The sequence below is a fragment of the Penicillium arizonense genome (genome assembly GCF_001773325.1).
Source record: "Penicillium arizonense strain CBS 141311 chromosome Unknown PENARI_contig013, whole genome shotgun sequence".
In the NCBI taxonomy this organism is placed as follows: domain Eukaryota; kingdom Fungi; phylum Ascomycota; class Eurotiomycetes; order Eurotiales; family Aspergillaceae; genus Penicillium; species Penicillium arizonense.
The window spans coordinates 150,391-168,903 of NW_019173290.1; the positions used below are offsets into that span (position 1 = coordinate 150,391).

General features: G+C 50.2%; 5 protein-coding genes across 5 annotated transcripts; 3 read left to right on the forward strand and 2 right to left on the reverse strand.

The window, feature by feature from the left end:
* Positions 1-260: 260 nt before the first annotated feature.
* On the reverse strand, positions 261-1,701 carry PENARI_c013G10155 (pyruvate dehydrogenase (acetyl-transferring) subunit E1 alpha; the record flags this gene model as incomplete). The annotated part of the gene is made up of 4 exons (XM_022633330.1): positions 261-766; positions 837-1,291; positions 1,358-1,491; positions 1,579-1,701. 4 exons carry the CDS (start codon positions 1,699-1,701, stop codon positions 261-263), a joined length of 1,218 nt encoding a protein of 405 aa, XP_022486861.1.
* Positions 1,702-3,215: 1,514 nt separating this feature from the next.
* Positions 3,216-4,308, reverse strand: PENARI_c013G05974 (uncharacterized protein; the record flags this gene model as incomplete). Its single annotated transcript, XM_022633228.1, has 3 exons — positions 3,216-3,692; positions 3,780-3,923; positions 3,955-4,308. 3 exons carry the CDS (start codon positions 4,306-4,308, stop codon positions 3,216-3,218), a joined length of 975 nt encoding a protein of 324 aa, XP_022486851.1.
* A 4,659-nt stretch (positions 4,309-8,967) lies between these two features.
* On the forward strand, positions 8,968-12,661 carry PENARI_c013G10485 (vWFA and PH domain-containing RING finger protein; the record flags this gene model as incomplete). Its single annotated transcript, XM_022633338.1, has 4 exons — positions 8,968-8,981; positions 9,127-9,197; positions 9,319-9,789; positions 9,843-12,661. 4 exons carry the CDS (start codon positions 8,968-8,970, stop codon positions 12,659-12,661), a joined length of 3,375 nt encoding a protein of 1,124 aa, XP_022486977.1.
* Positions 12,662-13,399: 738 nt separating this feature from the next.
* PENARI_c013G03507 (chaperonin-containing T-complex subunit CCT8) lies at positions 13,400-17,262 on the forward strand (the record flags this gene model as incomplete). Its single annotated transcript, XM_022633170.1, has 11 exons — positions 13,400-13,774; positions 13,917-14,158; positions 14,254-14,494; positions 14,565-14,589; positions 14,646-14,691; positions 14,745-14,808; positions 14,858-14,889; positions 14,942-15,000; positions 15,397-15,436; positions 15,557-15,927; positions 15,986-17,262. 11 exons carry the CDS (start codon positions 13,400-13,402, stop codon positions 17,260-17,262), a joined length of 2,772 nt encoding a protein of 923 aa, XP_022486978.1.
* Positions 17,263-17,676: 414 nt separating this feature from the next.
* Positions 17,677-18,418, forward strand: PENARI_c013G00217 (mitochondrial 54S ribosomal protein bL12m; the record flags this gene model as incomplete). The annotated part of the gene is made up of 2 exons (XM_022633092.1): positions 17,677-17,928; positions 18,086-18,418. 2 exons carry the CDS (start codon positions 17,677-17,679, stop codon positions 18,416-18,418), a joined length of 585 nt encoding a protein of 194 aa, XP_022487013.1.
* Positions 18,419-18,513: the final 95 nt, after the last annotated feature.

The following is an 18,513-nucleotide window of genomic DNA, read 5'->3' on the forward strand; positions in this document are numbered from 1 at the left end:
AGGAAGATCACTATTGCAATACTTTTAGATTTAGGAAAAGACTATTCGACGCATGGAACAGGACCCGGTATGGTAATTGCTCTTTACTCTAGAACAGAAACCAAAGAAACAAACATAAGAGAAACTAGTCATCGGGCTAAATTACAGATAAATGATAGAGTGGAACAGGAGAAACATGTTCTTCCCGGCCCCCCACACAACGGATTAAAAGCTCATCCAAGGAACTCAACGCAGGTACCCCGAAACGAACCGATCTACATTTAGTAGTAGAAGGTCTCGTCGACGGTACGTCCACGCATCCACTTGGGCTCGGAGCCACGGACATAGATGTCCTCGTAGAGAATGCGGGAGGTGTTGTCGGGGACGGGCATCTGCTCGGCCTCGGCGACCTCAGCGTCGACGTAGGCGCGGGCCTCCTTGTCAAGAGCCTTGAGGTCCTCCTCGGAGGTGACGCCCCACTCAAGCATCTTCTGCTTGAGACCGGCAATGGGGTCGTGGGTGCTGCGCATGCGCTGGATCTCTTCACGGCTACGGTAGGTGGTACCGGGGTCGGACATGGAGTGACCACCGTAACGGTAGGTGACGTACTCGAGGACGAGGGGACCGTTGCCGTTGATGGTGTAGTTCTTGCTGTACTGGACGGCGGCCTTGGTGGCGAGGACGTCCATGCCGTTGACCTTGAGACCGGGGATGTACTGGCCACGCTTGTAGTACTCGGTCAGGGCGGAGGAACGGGAGGCAGAGGTACCCATGCCGTACTTGTTGTCTGAACGGAGAGGAGTTAGTAATCTGGCTTAGGGTTCATCGGAAAGACGGAACCAAGGGCGTTGACATACTCTCACAACCGAACAGGGCGGGGAGGTTCCACAGCTTGGCCATGTTGAAAGCCTCGAAGACCTGACCCTGGTTGGAGGCACCATCACCGTACAGGATGATGGAGGTGTTGGGCTGCTCGTTGTACTGCTGAGCGAAGGCAAGACCAGCACCGACGGGCACCTGGGCACCGACAATACCGTTACCACCGTAGAAGTTCTCGGCGAACATGTGCATGGAACCACCCTTGCCGTACGCGATACCCTCGCGACGGCCGAGAAGCTCACCAATGATGGACTTCACGGTACCACCACGCATCAAAGCGAAACCGTGGCAACGGTAGGCAGTGATGATCTTGTCCATGCGGTTGATGGCGTGCTCAATGCCAACAGCGACGGCTTCCTGACCGGTCGACAGATGGCAGAAACCCCGGATCTTCTTCTCCTTGTACAGACGGTCGGCGGCCATCTCCATACGTCTATAAACCAAAATCTCTCGAATCAGTGCTGCTCAGTCTTCCAACCCGCCACAAAGGGATCCGTACCTGATCGAGACCATGTCGTAGTACATCTGCTTGAGCTCCTTCTTGGTGGTCTCCAGAGTGTATGGGGGCGGGTCGAGCTCGTAGGTCTCGAAGCTCTCGTCAGAGAGACGGACGGTGAATGGCTTGTCATCTTCCTAATGTAGCGCAAGCAGTATCGTCAGCATTGGGTTCCGGGGGCCTTCCGGCGATATATTCCAGTTTTCCGGATAGGCTCAACAAACCTGAGGGACAGGGCTTTCGGTCTGCGCGGAGGCGGCATCGGTGGTGACGGTGCGACGGGCAAGAGGAGCGAAAGCCTGACGCCTCAAAGGCGCAGCCTGGCGGGCCGCAGTACGGAAGAGCATGATGGGAGGCAATTGGAGGTGGTATGGGTTGGAAGATAGCACTCTCGCAAAGTGTTGGGATACACCTAAGATTTTCGTGCACGTGACCTCTTTTCCGCTCTGTCTCACCGGTCGCCGCCGGCCGACTTCGAACTCGGAAAACACTCCGTAAGTACGGAGTATGACTTTGAATATTCAATTTGTAGGATAGGATGTATACAAGAGATACATTCCTGGAATTTATTCCGTGTGGAAAGTCCATATACCTCTTGTTAGATGTCTCAACAGCCCCATCGCGAATCTCTCTAGCTTTTGATATCGTAAGTCAGCTAGCTCCATTCTCTGTCCAAGTTTACAAGGTGTCCGATAGCATACTGGCAGCCTTGATATTATGAAAACATAGTTTATATGTGCTTTAGTAACAAATAAGGCCGATATATCCGGTCAACCCCTGTTATCGCGTCGCGGGCTTCAACGGAACAACCTTGGAAGCTTCACCTGCTTACTTGGTAGAAGACTTTGTAGAAGTTATTATTCTTTGCCTTAACAAACAAGGGTAAAGAAAGCCTAAGCCCAAAGATTATACGTTATTGCAATCTAAAAAATAAATATAAAGATACCTTTCAAAGGATAGAGCCAAATCATCTCATACTACATATGAACCAATTGAATGTAAAGGCCCAGGTAGTACAAACTCGCGATTTGAACATATTCAACTTACGCTTTGTCCTTACAGCAAGGCTTCTTCAAACATGAGACAGCTAGTTAGGAGATGCTGTCAGTCCTTTCTTTCTTTGCTTTTGGCTGGGGTAGAGAGGCCGTCGACGAGAGAAGCAAAGTAGAGCAAATAGAATAAATCCACTATTTAAAATAATATAGTTACATTGAATAACATGTATTTAGTATTAGCCAGTTCAAATACTCTATTATAGCACTGTAGTGAAGGATGTAAAGCGGAAAACTTGTGTCGGGGTGTTATAGATTGTATATGCCCCCGTCTAGCGTAATAACACGCATTCGCCAAGGCTTCAACATGATAAGCTGCCATAATGTACCTAATTGGGTCAGTGGGGGATTAGAGGGATTAGTTCTAGAAATCGAAATGCAGACTAACATGCAGCAGGATATGAAAATGCAATGCCATATTTGACTGTGAAGCAACAAATACGGGACATCAAACGAACTCCCACCCAAGCAATGCAGTCCTACTATCACCAAAGAATAACCTATCCCAGGACCCAACTATTCTACAGAATCTGTGATACTTTATGTCGTTAAGTCAACAGATTATTACAACCTTGGAACAGTTGCAGCTAGGGCTAGAGGAAATGATTATGAGATACCATGAAGTGCCCGTGAACATTTAGTATGCATTCGGCAATTGCTATGGTCAAGCACTGATATGGATCACATAGAAATCGGCATAACTTATTTCATAGAAAGACCCAGGTGCTCATTACCACATGCGATGATGATGCACAAATTAAGAAATATCAAGCTGATTCGACCACAAAAAAAGAAACTCAATGTCCGTATCAGTAGATATCGAAATCGTAACCGTCGTCAAAATTGGTGGGGGCAACATTCACAGCATCAGTCATTGCGACCATAGTCTCGTTGGCAAAGTACTTTGGCTCATCCTGGCTGTGGTCCCGATAAGTTGTGGTGGATGAGCCGACACGGCCTTCTTGGTGATGACCTTCCACAGGACTGGAGCCCATGGCGGTCAGGGAACGCTCCATGCGAACCCTTCCGGGTGTGATGTACTTGTCCCAAGAAGCAACTATTGCTGCGATCTCAGCATGTGGAGCCGCGGCTCCCATAGCCACGGCAGCTGATTGCAGTGCAGCCAGAGCATTACCCACCTCGACCATACCCGGAACCAGATATTGCTGCCATGCCGTCGCCATGGCCGAAAAATTGACCGGTGGCATCAATTCCTGTTGGCGAGGAATCCGTTGGGGTAGGATACTCAGCTGGGCACGGGAGTTGATCGAGAGATACACCGGTTCCTAGTCGGTGCTGTTAGTACAGAGCGAGGCCAGCATATAGATTGTGTCTGTCAAACGAGAATGGTTATCCCGTCTGCGCTCACGCACGGTCATGCCGATGCTGCCGGCGACGTGTCTCTGATGAGTTAAGGCCCAGGCATTGTGGCGAATCGCAATGTGGCCCGGCGTGTTGCAAATGTAACAACGACGTCTGTCGTTGCGATTTGCACCCTTCTTGTTGTGAGCATCAAACTGACAGTTGTAGAATCGACAAAATACATACTCCGCTACGGTAAGAGTCGTACTCTTCACGATGGTTGTTGGGATAATAGTCCCGTTCACGGTAGCGGGCTCGATCATCATCTCTTCGCTTCATGCCAGAGTCACGATGATTGCGTTCTCTGTCATAGTCGCGGAAATGACCAGAGCCACGATCACGACTAAAGTCCCGACCAGATTCATGACCATATTGGCGGCCAGACTCACCACCAGACTCGCGGGGAGACTCGTGGGCATCAGCAGGATCGCGACCACGACGACGTTGATCATCAAAGGCATGGGTACGATGAAGGGAACGACCCCAGAAATCCTCTGCACTTGAGGCTCCCCCCAGGATTTTCAGCCCAGGTTCAGCCATGGTGCCTGGAGCCACTTCAAATCAGTCTTGACCAGAGGATGATGAAAGATGGGGATGGGATTTGGTGATACTCACACGGCTGTTTGCTACGGTGACGAAAGGGTGAGGAGAGAGAGAAGTGAATTGAAAAGAGACTGGGAAACAACAACAATCGGCTCTGCTACATTTGACCACTCTGGTTGGTCACCGGACATCTCCAGGTTATACTGCCCATTTGGGATTGTCTAGGCAGCGTCCTCTGTTTACAGCTTTAGTGGCTCTGTGCTTCTGGTCTGAGACGAGACTTGGTAGGCAGTTCTCACTACCTACACCACCCAGTGACGGTAGGACTATTGACCCTATTCAATGGGAATGAGTATCTTCCAAATCTGTTTCAATACTCGTTGTTCTTCTCGGGAAAATAATGCTTATGCTGATGATAAGAGTGTCAACAGCAACTCACACGATGGAAGGAAGGACTTCTCGGTTGAGCCTGGCATTCCTGGTTCAATTGACTAGGCGCACTGTCTTTCTTTCTGACTCCATTTACAGTACTCGTGGCGTATCCCACGAAGATGTCAATTGCCCATCGATAAACGGACCGGAGTGCTGCATTTACCCTCAACAAGGACCCCAGAAAGACGGAAATGATTGGTCAATTCATTCATCAAGTTCTATCAACAATAGCATTCAATAAGTCTCTACTGGATGATGAGTGTGGAAACTTGAATTGGGAGATATGTTTCAAAACGGGTTGATCCACAGCTACCTGAGTATTAGAATATCATACTTTCACCGGGAGAAGTACACTTCGAGCATACCTGCAACAGATTCCTCGGAGGGACCTTCGCCCAAAGCTATAGCAGTGGAGCCTACTGTAAGCCCACACTCGGTCACTTCAGACTCCGATATAGAAGTGAGACGCAAAGAGTCTCCACTCCTAAAAAAGTATCACCACAGACACCACAGATCGAGCCATTGCAGGACCGGATGCTACCTTAAGAGCCAACCTAGATAGCATACTCGACCAAGAGCCGGCTTTACCAACTCTGCCTACATATCAACATCGGTTAGGGATCAGCAAGATGCAGAAGCTTACGAATGCTAGATCACCCATAGTCAGCCGGGAAATTTCGGCAGATTGCAAACAATGAGCTGTCCCATCGTCATCCATTAGCGAGCCTTGTATAGGTATTTGGACAGATTAGCCCTACAATAGACCACTCTGACACAGATATAGATATATAAGTGTAAGAGACGGCAAGAACCATAACAATAATGTTTAGGAAATACCTCCTAGTACAGATTTAGGATTTAATAAAGAATAAGTTTGCTTGTATGGTTTTAAGGGTGACACTAAAGTTTAAAACGCTGCCTAGTAACATGAATCTAGATAACTGAAGCATATCTAGAAAGACTCCTTTGTGCGACTATGTTTTGCATTTCATTGATCCGGGGTTGGGGAATAAGTTAACTTAATCTCTAACAAACATGTAAAAGTGCCAGTAACGTTAGCGTTATATTGACATTGACCAGATAGCTCATTCCTATTGACATGATCTCCCTGTTCATTGGATTAGCTCGATCTGGTTAAAGCTTAGAGCGTGTACGCTGATGATATATGATATATTAGTCTTCCAGGAGCCAAACGGATCAACCCCACTGAACAAAGACCAGTGTACTAGCAGGAGTCAACGAAGATGGTCTTGACAACACACTGAATAAAACAAGTGTGAAATCGACATATCACAATTAGAATGGGATAATCCGCGTTAACCGTTGACAGCTGTAAAGCATCCACGGCAAAATTGATACGTCGTGCATACTCGATATAAGCTCAACTTTGACAGCTCACGATGTCACATGTCAAATCAGTTTAGCTTTATCTCGTGATGGACAGCCTGGAACGTGGAATTGACCCCGCAGATAAAAATGATAGATCTGACTGTCTCTATGCGCGTAGCTCGTTGTTTCGGGAAACGAACGGATAGAGATTTTTCAAGTTACTCAAGAAAATTCCGATCAGGTCAACTTAGGATCTTTTTCAGAGTTTGTGCACTGACTCCAATTTATCGAGTAAATTAACAAAGTATACCCAATACAGTAACCCCAAAGACTTAACGTAACATACACATGCAATAACGTTAATCCCAAAACACTTGCTCCCAGATATAACGAATATCTACATCACGAACTATCCATCGTAGACATATTGAAACAGCTGACGAAGCAATCGGGCCGCTGAGACGGATTCAATCAGTTCGGTCCCAGCACAGAGGAACCCAATAGTATAATTAGACCAAGCGGATACGATAATTACCGACATGTTCTCTCAGTAAACGAGATATGTTTGGGTCTGTTTCACGTATGATCCTGCTCCTGATCCGGACACTAAGAGTTATGTATCATGTACTGTAGAAGGATTAAGTTAGTAGATGTGACGTGATGAAGGCATATTGCATTCAAAGGAATGGAAAGATAAATAAAATAAAATAAAAAGAAAATCTTGCGATAACAAAACAGTGGAGCAGCCACTATAAAGAGTTACAGTAAACCAATGCATTGCATGACCAGTTCGTACCCTCGGTCGCAGCCTAATTGACGCGATGTAGTATAGACCCACCGAGGCACATGCTTCCCTACTATATATGTGGCCAGATGCCTAGGTTACTGTAAATGTACATAATGCCGGCGCCCGGCGCCCGCGGAGGCTATATAAGACAAGCCCACTAGGATACTAGGCGCATAACTAATGCAGGCTGTACCCTCCCCGGCAAACCTTGACCGTGAGTCTACCAACCTGAAAGGAGTTAGAAGGGCCGGTTCTGTGACTTTGCAGCTTACATGTGCACTGAATTTGCATTTGCATTCGACGTTAATCCGGGTTCTCTTTTTTTATTTGTGATTTTCGGGATCATCCGAGAGAGGTTTTTTTTGTATGCGAGTTGGTAGTGCCAGGGTTTTCCCTGGCCAATGGGAGTTGTAGTGGGTTGTTGCCCAGCGTGTTTCAGTTGTGAACTCTATATGTTGGATATGTGTCCTGTAGTTAGATGTAGATGTTGTGTTGTGTTTACTGTAGTCTCTTTTGTATGTGTCATTTGGATGTGTTGGCTAGGTGATCAACTCGGATTTTGAAACACGGGTTCTGGAGATGAGGCGGACTTATAGGGGATGACGGGCTAGAGCTAGCGATGTACATTATACCTTCGCTTTGGAATCTCTCAACGGCGATGATCATTAGGTGATCTCTGCAAGGACAATGCATCACGTTATATCACCGAAGCCGATTTTTGAGGCTGGAGGGGGAGATAAGGATGAAATTTGAAATATGGAACACAATGTAGAATCGCTTCAAAGTGCTCGTACGGATAATGATCTACAGACCAAGACAATGAGCTGTCATATATGCCACGCAGGTCCCGTCCGTGACAGCTCCAGCAAGGAGGTTCCGGGCCAATTCCCCGACTGACGTGCAGAACACGAGCCAATGCTCGTGGGCGATAGATCCAATATCAACCCCCCTCTTTCTTAGTAGGGAGAAACTGTCCATCATCATCTCACGGTAATTCCAATAGCCAAGCACGGCCAGCCATGTACCGAATAAGATCCCAGTTCGGAATTTTGAGACAATGGACGACACACTAATGCCAGCACAGACATTCCCTGCACCCAAAAAGCAGGACCGTGTCGATCCTCGCCGCTGACGACTGTTTTGCTGGTCTAGGAGGTGATCCATAAACGGGACATGGAGATAGCGATGTGCAAATCCATTACCCCTAGCTTCATCGGCTTGACTCCAATTCCCTGCTTGTTCAACGCTAATGGGAATAGGTGGGACGACGACTTGCCCGTGTTGTGGAGACGGATAGCCGGCTGAATAGGAGATCCGGAAAGAAGACAGTAAATAATATCGGTTAGTATAGAGAGACTTCAAGTACCGTTAGCCGAGTTGATTGTCTGTACCAATTCCGGTCGATCATTGGAGGTGCGGAGTAATCAACGCCACCCAGAGGAAGTCGAAGGGTTTCGTGTCGATCATGCCCGGATGGGAGACGGTGATAGGATGCAGAATGCAGAATGCAGGATGCATAACTTATGGGACTGGGGAAGAACGTCATTGCAGAATTGGAGATGTTCTGGAAAACCTCACGGAACCAGAGATGCCATTGACAGGTAACGATGATCGGCACACATCAGCTGGACATGTTCCGAGTTTGCCACCAATGACTAGATTGGGTTGGGATGATTCCAAGGTTACAGACATGCTTAAACCCGCTTCCATGGGAATCGTTATCCAAACTGTTCGGTTTAGCGGAAGATATCGGGGTCGTACCGAGAGAGAGAGAAGTTTACGTTTATCGGGGAGATATTCTACAGTATAAAAAATAAGTACGAAAAAAAGAATCAAACGATGGAAATGTATACAAAAAGGTAATTAACGAAAAGACAGCAAAATAGGGAAAAATAAGAGAAAATAACTAGTTACTGTACAACTAAGTTTTGGGAAAGTTGGAGGCGTGAACCATTGAGGTCCAGGGCTATCGGAAGTTCAAGCAAGACTGGATAGGTTTCATAGATCATTAGTCTATACGGAGTTATAGTGGAAATGGACTCCATAGGGCACTACCATTCTCCTTTTTCCAGGGGGACCTACTCCACCGTCTAGCAGAACATGCACCCATGGCTCCAAGTGGGTAAGTCTGTACCTTTTTTATTCATTTAGCCTCCCCTACTCTTTTTCCCCCTTTTAGCCTCTGACTAGATTATTTTTGGCTTTCTCCCTTTCTCTCTTTTTCTTTCATCCCCACCCTTTGAGTCCATGTGGAAACGTTCGCCTAGATCGGACTCCAAGTCTGGGAACTCAACTCAACAACTGACTGAGCTGGGCTTCCTAGGCCGGAAAAAGTCAAGTAAGTTTCATTAGATCGCATTTAAATCTGAGACCTGGATCCTGGAATAAACCCCCGATCCCCTGAGTTCTTCACACATGGCCCTGTATTTTCCCCCCCCCACCTTGCTAATTACAGGCAGAATTACAACCACAACCGGACTCTCGTTCTCCCCTCCGTTCATTCCGTTCATTCACTCGAGGCGTGGTAGAACGACCATCCAGTAGTCTTTCCAATCAGACTGACTTCGCCCCAAGAGCACCGACTGCCGGCTCTATTCACTCCGGCTATCCAGAGTCTGGTCAGCTTGCGCATTCAAATCGCTCACGAGCATCCTTTCATTCAAGATCCGGAAGACAAACCGGCCCTATGGAGGTCGACCGCACCCGCACCCGGCGGGAGAGGACATTCATCGGCAGTGAATGCGCCGTCTGCGAGGAACCCTTGGAACATACCTTACGAGGCGAGCGTATCCTCCAACTATCCTGCTCACATGTCTCCCATGAAGCCTGTTTCTATGAATTTCTCAGGGAATGCGACGGACAATACTGCCCCACTTGCGATGCGCCGTTGGCCTTGGACACGAGTCGCGGTGGCAATGTTTTGGATATAGGTAGGTGTCCCACATCCCAGTTTCAGAGTGACAGGGACTGATGGGATCGACAGAGAAAATCAGTAATATCGTGCGTTCGGTGACGGGAAGTGACAGCGCGACCATGCGGAGTGGTCTGACCAACTCAAACCCGTGGGAGCAGCAGTCGACCCGACGACCACCAAGTGATTCGGGAAGTCGCTACACCGCCGCGCGAGAGCCTTCTTATAACCCTTCGGCCAGAGAGCCATCTTACAATCCGTCAAGAGATCCGTCCTACACCCGGCGCGACAGCCGCGACACCGGCAGCCAGCGCGAGCGCGTGGAACGATTGCCTGTCGCCTCTCATCCTCGTCAACCGCATTCCCGCAATGGCAGTGCGGCCGGCTCCTCCGGCGAATACACTGAAGGCCAGCATACCAGCAGTGGGCGACGCCATGACTACGATGTGCAGGCGATGGAATCGGACCTCAGTGCGCGCCCGGGAGTCCCCAAGAACCCTATTCCCGCGCCAATCGTCACCGTCCGCAGCGAGTTCCCTACCATGAACCGATCTCGCCAACAACAGACTCTCACGTGTTTGATTACGGTTGAGGTGCCAGATGCTAATTGGCGCCCTGATGTGGAGGATCTGCGGCACACACCATCTGGCCAGTCACAGCCGGATGAGCCATATACGGGGCGGTACGGTGGACAGGATGCCCGGTCTATTCAGTATGAGCCGACAGAGAACCTGGATGAGGTTGCGGAGGAATTGCGCAATCGGGTGGACAATTGGCATGGCCTAGAGTTCCCCCGGTTTGGCAAGCTGCGTCTCCATGGACACATGCGCGTGGGCAAGGATCGGGATTCCTGGCAGGAATTGGAATGCTATTTGTTCGGGGAGATGCTCATCTGTGTCAAGGAGAAGAAATCGTCCGATCCAAATCAGTTTGATGAGAGTGGGCGACGCAAGCCTGTCCGGTGTTCCCTCAAAGGTTCGATTCTGATCAAGAAGCATCTAAAGTCGATTGAGGCTTCCTCGGATGAACCCGTCCTCGCTTTGAACCTCTCTGTCAACGAATTACCCTGCTTCTACCTGCGTTTCCAGAACCGCAACCAGCTGGAGATGTGGCGTCGTTCCTTGATCGACTTGCATCCTGTTGAGAACATCTCACGCCAGAATGACTATGACTATGACAACTCTGGGGCTGAGGAGGATGATTACCGTACCAACCGAATCCGACGACAAGCTTCTATCAACTCATCCTACGGTGCATCCAAGTCAAACAATACCGCTATTACGGACTACACCAACCCTGATACGGAAGCTCATCCCATCAACACTGTTCACATTCCTCTCGATATCGTTGTGGTCATTCCCGTATCTTCGTCCATGCAAGGCTTGAAGATTACTCTCCTGCGCGATGCCCTCAAGTTCCTCGTTCAGAACCTTGGCCCCCGGGACCGGATGGGACTTGTGACATTCGGCTCAAGTGGCGGTGGTGTGCCCCTGGTGGGTATGACCACCAAGTCATGGGCTGGATGGCCCAAGATCCTCGAATCGATCCGGCCCGTTGGCCAAAAGAGTCTGCGAGCAGATGTAGTCGAAGGCGCCAACGTGGCCATGGATCTTCTGATGCAGCGCAAGTTCAACAACCCCGTCTCCACCATTCTCCTTATCAGCGATTCCTCCATCGCAGACCCCGAGAGTGTCGATTTTGTGGTGTCTCGTGCGGAAGCCGCCAAGGTCAACATTCACTCCTTCGGTCTCGGCCTGACCCACAAGCCCGACACAATGATTGAGCTTTCCACTCGCACAAAGGGCTCATACTTGTATGTGAAGGATTGGATGATGCTGCGAGAATGCACTGCCGGATGCTTGGGTGCTTTGCAGACAACTTCCCACCAAAATGTCAAGTTGAAGCTCCGCCTACCAGAAGGATCCCCAGCCAAGTTTGTTAAAATTAGCGGTGCTCTCCACACCACGAAACGTGCAACCGGCAAGGACGCCGAGGCAGCACTTGGAGATCTCCGATTCGGTGACAAGCGTGATGTCCTAGTCCAGCTCGTCATCCAACCCGACAACGCTACTCAGGACAACATGCCCCAGGATCCATGGGAAAGCCTTGTGTCCGGACTTGAAGCCCTCGGTGGCGGTCCAGACGGCGACGAGCAGCGCGTGGTCAGCGTCGAAGAGGTTCCCCTCATTCAAGCTGATCTCACCTACGGCGACCTCCTCCGCGACGGCCACCTCACCCACTCCCCTCGCCCCTCCCTCCTCGCCATCACCATGCTCCCCCCGAACCCGCGAGCCAAGGGCGGACGCCCTTCGACCCCGCCAATCCCACCTCACCCCTCAATCGTGCAGCGTCGCATGGAGCTTCTTACCTCCGACATGCTGACTCGTGCCCTAACCCTGGTCTCCCGCGGCCAGCACGACCGTGCCATGCACCTTCTCAACGAAACCCGAAGCATTCTCAAAGGTCTAGGCAAGGGTGGCCTACCACCCCTGCCACCGGGTGCTTCCCGTCCTCCAGGCAGTGACGCCGGCAGCCGCGGCGATACCCCGATCTCGTCCTCCCCCAAGTCATCGACTTTCGGCGAGACACATTCCTCGGCATCTGAGACAAATACCATTACTCCCGCCTCGTCTGTCGATACCCAGACCATGACTGCCCTCAATGCGGATCTCGAATCTTCCCTCGAGTGGATTAACCACCCGGCTGTGTTTGGTCGTGATTCCCGCAAGGCCGTGCTGCAGAGTATCGGCGTGATCTCCTCCCAGCGTGCTTACACATTCCGCACACCTTCTGAAGCTCACTGGGCTCAGCGTGTCTCGGGTGTTCGTCGGTTGACCGAGCGGTCTCAGGACTGGCGTGAGACCGGTGATGACGCTTTGACTGAGGAGTGAGGATGATTCTACTCTACGTACTCTACCTTCCCTTATCCTATACCAACATCTTCCGGTTTCTCTGATACGTTTTGCCTGTTTTTCATCTCATATTACGGTCTCGATTATCCACGAGTCCATGAGTTACATCTCCCCTTCCCCTTTTGCCATACCTCTTCCCCTCTTCCTGTTATTGATGTTTCCATTTCCATTTTCTATCCCTATGATACCATTTTGTTCCCACCATGACTACGCAGCATGATACCAGGGCCTTTGTTCTTGATGTGTTTCCGCTCACCCCCAGTTGGATTTGTGCTGCTTCTGGACATATCTTTCTGTTTCTATGTAATTGCTCTGCTTGGTCTCGGCTATGGTGCGCGCCGGTGGGATAGGTTTTTTGGTTTTTCTTTCTTGGTGAATCTCTTTTGGTGTGACTTGGCTTTTTGAACATATACTTATTGTGACTGACGATTTACTGGAACTTGACTTTTTGTTTTCATATATATATAGCCTTGCATAATTTTATCTGGACCTATTACTTACTTCATTCTTTTCAAGTCAATACCTCTCTTACATCTATGAGTGTTGTTGCGTTGGAACTATAGCGGGTTTAAGCTTACAGCCGATAAGGATGCTTATCGCCGGCTCACCCAAGTCCGAGATACCTCGACTTCCTCTTTCACCTCGCCCTCAAACCAAATCCTACGTTCTGTACACCCAAAACACCTATGCATATGAACAGTTAGAACATACAAAACCATGTTAACCCAGCACCCATCCCGCGCCCTCCGCAGCGCATTCGCATCCAAACGCGCATCCTTATCGCCGAAACAAGCACCCTCCACACGCACCCTGTTGCAAATAGCACCAAAGCGCCCATTCTCATTCCAAAGCACAAGGCCTCACATCCCCAGTCAATATAAACTCCTGCATAAAACCAACCCAGCAACCCGCCGACCCTTCACCTCAACCTACAGCTCCAACTTCGGAAACCAAAACCGCTACAACCGCTTCGGAGGCGGAACGCGCCAACCACTCGTCTTTCGACTCGTGCAGAATGCCAAACCGGGACATTTTGTTGCTATCGGGGTTGGGATTTCGGGAGTTTATTTGTACAATACGGATACAGTTGAGGTAAGACAAGACACAAGACATAACTTACAGTATAAGTGTCGACGAGGGTTCGGACTTTTATTTGCATATTGCATATTACATATTACACTGAATACCTGAAGCATGTCATAAGCTAACATGTGATGTTTTGTGTGTGATATAGATGACCGGCCGAAGACGCTTCAATTGCGTATCTAGCTCGCAAGAACTGAAAATGGGAGAGGAGAGTTATCGTGAGGTTCTTCAATCTGAGAGGGGGAAGGTCCTCCCTGATTATCATCCTCTTACGAGGATGGTGGATGGGGTTTTGCAGAGGTTGATTCCGCAGGTGGCTATTGAGGGGGCGGATTGGAAGGTTCATGTTATTAAGGATGATGGGATGGCTAATGCTTTTGTTCTTCCAGGGTAAGTTTGGGGTTCGGATTTGGATTGGTTTCTACTATTCGTTCTCGTTAATATTTCTTCTTAGTGTTGGTTGCTAATATTGTCTTTTCTTCTAGGGGCAAGGTCTTTGTCTATACTGGCATCTTACCTATCTGCAAAGATGAGGATGGTCTAGCTGCTGTGTTAGGACATGAGATTGCACATGTTGTGGCTCATCATCCTGCCGAACGCATGAGTAATAGCTTCATTACGCTGGGAGCTGTCCTCGCTCTTTCTTTTCTCTTTGATGTCTCTGGGCAGTTATCTTCTATGCTACTGAATCTTATGTATCGTCTGCCGAATTCGCGGACGCAAGAGGTGAGTTCGGATGTCCTACCTATGTTTATATACTGTCTACGAGGTGCTAATTGACGAACTATTTTGACAGGCTGAAGCGGACAATATTGGACTGAGTATGCATATTGATCCTGGTATCAAATTGTGACCATTAACTGACCAGTGTTATTAGTGATGATGTCCAAGGCCTGTTTCAATCCGGAGGCTGCTGTCACTTTGTAAGCTCATCCAAGACCGATTTGCCGTCTCGAATATCGCTAATATCTACTAGATGGGCTCGTATGCAGGAGCAGGAGAAACAGACTCCTCCGCAGTTCATGTCAACCCACCCTTCGGTATGTTCAGACATTGCCAAGGTTGGTATAATTGCTAACTTGGGAGTAGAGCTACAACAGAATGGAAGCCATTCAAGGATGGTAAGATTGTCTTTCTTGTTGACATGCTCGTAACTAATCTAATACTGAATAGGCTCACCAAGGCCGAGAGAATCTACCAGGAAAATGGGTGCAGTTCTCTGAAAGGATACAGTAAGGGATTCCTTCTTCGTTTTATAATACATACTGACTTCGCAGTGCCTGGATTCCGCAGTGCTTATGACTCGATGGGGCATGGATTATTGAGATGAGGACTCAACGTGTACAATAGAATTAGTTGAAACATTCGTGAATATGAGCATCTCCCATGACATACATAAAAAGAAGATAATCCCGTCACAATAACGTGATGTTGCTCGTTGATCAACTATATACTCCAGTGCCAAGCCACTGGCGGGCTCCCCCTCGTGCAAACGGAGCAAACCCACCACCGCAGCTCCAAAAATTGCCCGGCACAACAGCTCCATCCACTCCTTTACATCAACCCCTTTCATACCCCGTCGCATCTCTCTCGGACGCGACATCTAATTATGTCGCTATCAATTCCAGGTCCCTCCCAGGCGGGGCTCTTCAAGCCTGGGTACCAGAGGTGAGTAGAAAGCCAAGGAGAGAGGCCGAAAACCCGCCCACCGCAGAGAGCGACCTCCTTATCTGTTACCCCCTCCAAAGAGAAGCAAATCAATTGACAAGTCCTGTGTTTCTCATGCAGCCACGACGCCGAAGATGGAGCCGTTATCCGTAACATTGAAGCCTGCCAGGCTATCTCGGGCACCGTCCAGACCTCCCTGGGCCCCTATGGCCGCAACAAGATCGTCATCAACCACCTGCAGAAGATGATCCTTACCTCCGACGCCGCTACTATCCTCCGTGAGTTGGATGTTGTGCATCCCGCCGCTAAGCTGCTCGTTATGGCCAGTCAACAGCAGGATGCGGAGATGGGTGATGCTACCAACTTGGTTATTGTCCTGGCGGGTGAGCTCCTCAAGAAAGCTGAGGAGTTGATCCGTCTGGGGTTGAAGACGAGTGATATTGTTTCCGGTTACGAGAAGGCCCAGAACTTCGCCTTGAAGGTTCTAGAGGGTAAGTGTTGGTCAATATTTATCTGGTGGGGTTACTGATTTGGTTTGATTTTGTTTAGATCTCGAGGTCGACAGACTCCAGGAGATGCGGTCGGCAACGGAACTGAGCAAGGCTCTCCGCACAGTTATCGCCGCCAAGCAGTCCGGCAATGAGGATACTCTCGCTGCGTTGGTTGCTGAGGCCGTCCTGGCCGTCCTGCCCAAGAACCCCCTCAACTTCAACGTCGACAACGTACGAGTCGTTAAGATCATGGGTGGTAGCTTGGAACAATCCCGCGTGGTGAAGGGTATGGTGTTTGGCCGTGAGCCCGATGGAGTTATCAAGTCTGCTAGCCGCGCCAAGGTCGGTGTCTTCAGCTGCCCCCTCGATATCAGTCAGACCGAGACCAAGGGCACAGTTCTCTTGAAGAACGCCCAGGAGATGGTGGACTTCACCAAGGGCGAGGAGGAGCGTCTGGAGACTGCCATCAAGGAGCTCTACGACTCCGGTCTCCGCGTCGTTGTTGCCGGCTCCACTGTCGGCGACCTTGCCATGCACTACCTCAACCGTTTCAACATCCTGGTCATCAAGATTCTGTCCAAGTTCGAGCTCCGCCGTCTGTGCCGTGTTGTCGGTGCCACCCCCCTCGCCCGTCTGGGTGCCCCCATGCCCGATGAGATGGGCCAAGTCGATGTTGTCGAGACCACCGAGATTGGCGGTGACCGTGTCACTGTGTTCCGCCAGGAAGACGCCAACGCCGTTACCCGCACAGCAACCATTGTCCTGCGCGGCGCCACCCAGAACCACCTGGAGGACGTCGAGCGTGCCATTGACGACGGTGTCAACGTCGTCAAGGCCATCACCAAGGACCCCCGCCTCGTCCCCGGTGCCGGTGCCACCGAGATCCAGCTCGTCGAGCGCATCTCTAACTTCGCCGACAAGACCCCCGGTCTGCCCCAGCACGCCATCCGCAAGTACGCCGAAGCCTTCGAGGTTGTTCCCCGCACACTCGCTGAGTCTGCCGGTCTCGATGCCACCGAGGTTCTCTCTCGCTTGTACACCGCACACCACCGCGCCTCCACCACCGAGGAGTCATCCGAAGAAGAGGAGGGCAGTTCATCCGAAGAGGAAGAGCCCTACTGGACCACTGGTGTGGATCTTGAGCAGGGCTCCGCCGATGGTACACTTGATACCGTTGAGGAGGGTATCTTAGATCTCATGGCCTCGAAGGCTTCCGCTATTCGTCTGGCCAGTGAGGCTGCCCGGACGGTGCTGAGCGTAGACCAGATCATCGTCTCTCGGCAAGCGGGTGGACCCAAGATGCCGCAGGGTGGTGGTGACTGGGACCAGGACTAGATTACATGAAAAATAAAGAAGAAGATGAATATTGAGAGGAGGGGAAGCAGAGGCCTCTCTGGGACGATTCACGAGAAAAAAAGGTGGTGTGTATAGCTACACTTTTTGAGAACCATGTAAATTGGATATTATCCTCCTCCAGCTCAGTTCATATTCCTCCGGTGTTAGCACCTACGTAACTTATTCTCAATGAACAACTACATGTATCCATACGAGCGCATGTAAAACTCCCGCCTCAGGCCCCAAAATTCCTAATTAGGACTAGCAATCGCAGCATCCCGCTGACATAATCCCGAAATTGGATTTTCCTGAAGGGGATTTTGCTTCTATCAACAAGGCCTCCAATTCCATTCCCCACCACCTGTGTATTAATCCTCTCTTTCCGGAGACTTCCTCCTCATCTCAACCTCCGCCATGTCCTTCCCCACCCAGGCCGCAGCCCGCTGCTGCAGACAGCTCTCCGGCTCCGTCCGCCCGTCCTCCCTGCGCATCGCGACCTCCGCTACATACCTCACAGCCCGTCGCACACCCAGCAGCCGGCGATGGGAGTCCACCGAGGCCGCCCCTGCTGCGGCTGCCCCTACCAACCCCAAGATCGCCCAGATTGTCGACCAGATCAGCACATTGACCCTGCTCGAGACTGCCGATCTCGTGGCTAGCTTGAAGGTGCGTTTGATATCTTTTTTCTCCTTTCTCGTGGATTTCATTGGCAATTGTGCTCGGAGATATAGGATATGCGATATATACCTATTTTCAACTCTTGGAATCTTCAATTGCAACATTCAATGCTGTACCGAACCATTGCTAACCAATCTCCCAACAGACCCGCCTGAACATCCCCGACCTCCCCGTTGGCGGCTTCGCCATGGCCGCCGGTGGTGGCGCCCCCGGAGCCGCTGCTCCCGTCGAGGAAGAGGAGGCTGCCCCCGCGGCCGCCGAGAAGACACTGTTCAACCTGAAGCTCGAGTCGTTCGAGGCTGCCTCCAAGCCCAAGGTCATCAAGGAGATCAAGACCATGCTCGGTCTGTCGCTGGTGGACAGCAAGAAGTTCGTTGAGTCTGCGCCTAAGGTTCTGAAGGAGTCTGTGCCCAAGGAGGAGGCAGAGAAGATTATCGAGACGCTCAAGGCTCTGGGCGCTAAGGCTATTATGGAGTAAAAATTGTTTATTTATTTAGGAGGATGGGGAGAGGGATGCTGACTGCGGAACTCTTCTTTTGCTTTTGATTTTCTCCGGTTTTGCTCCTTGATTTG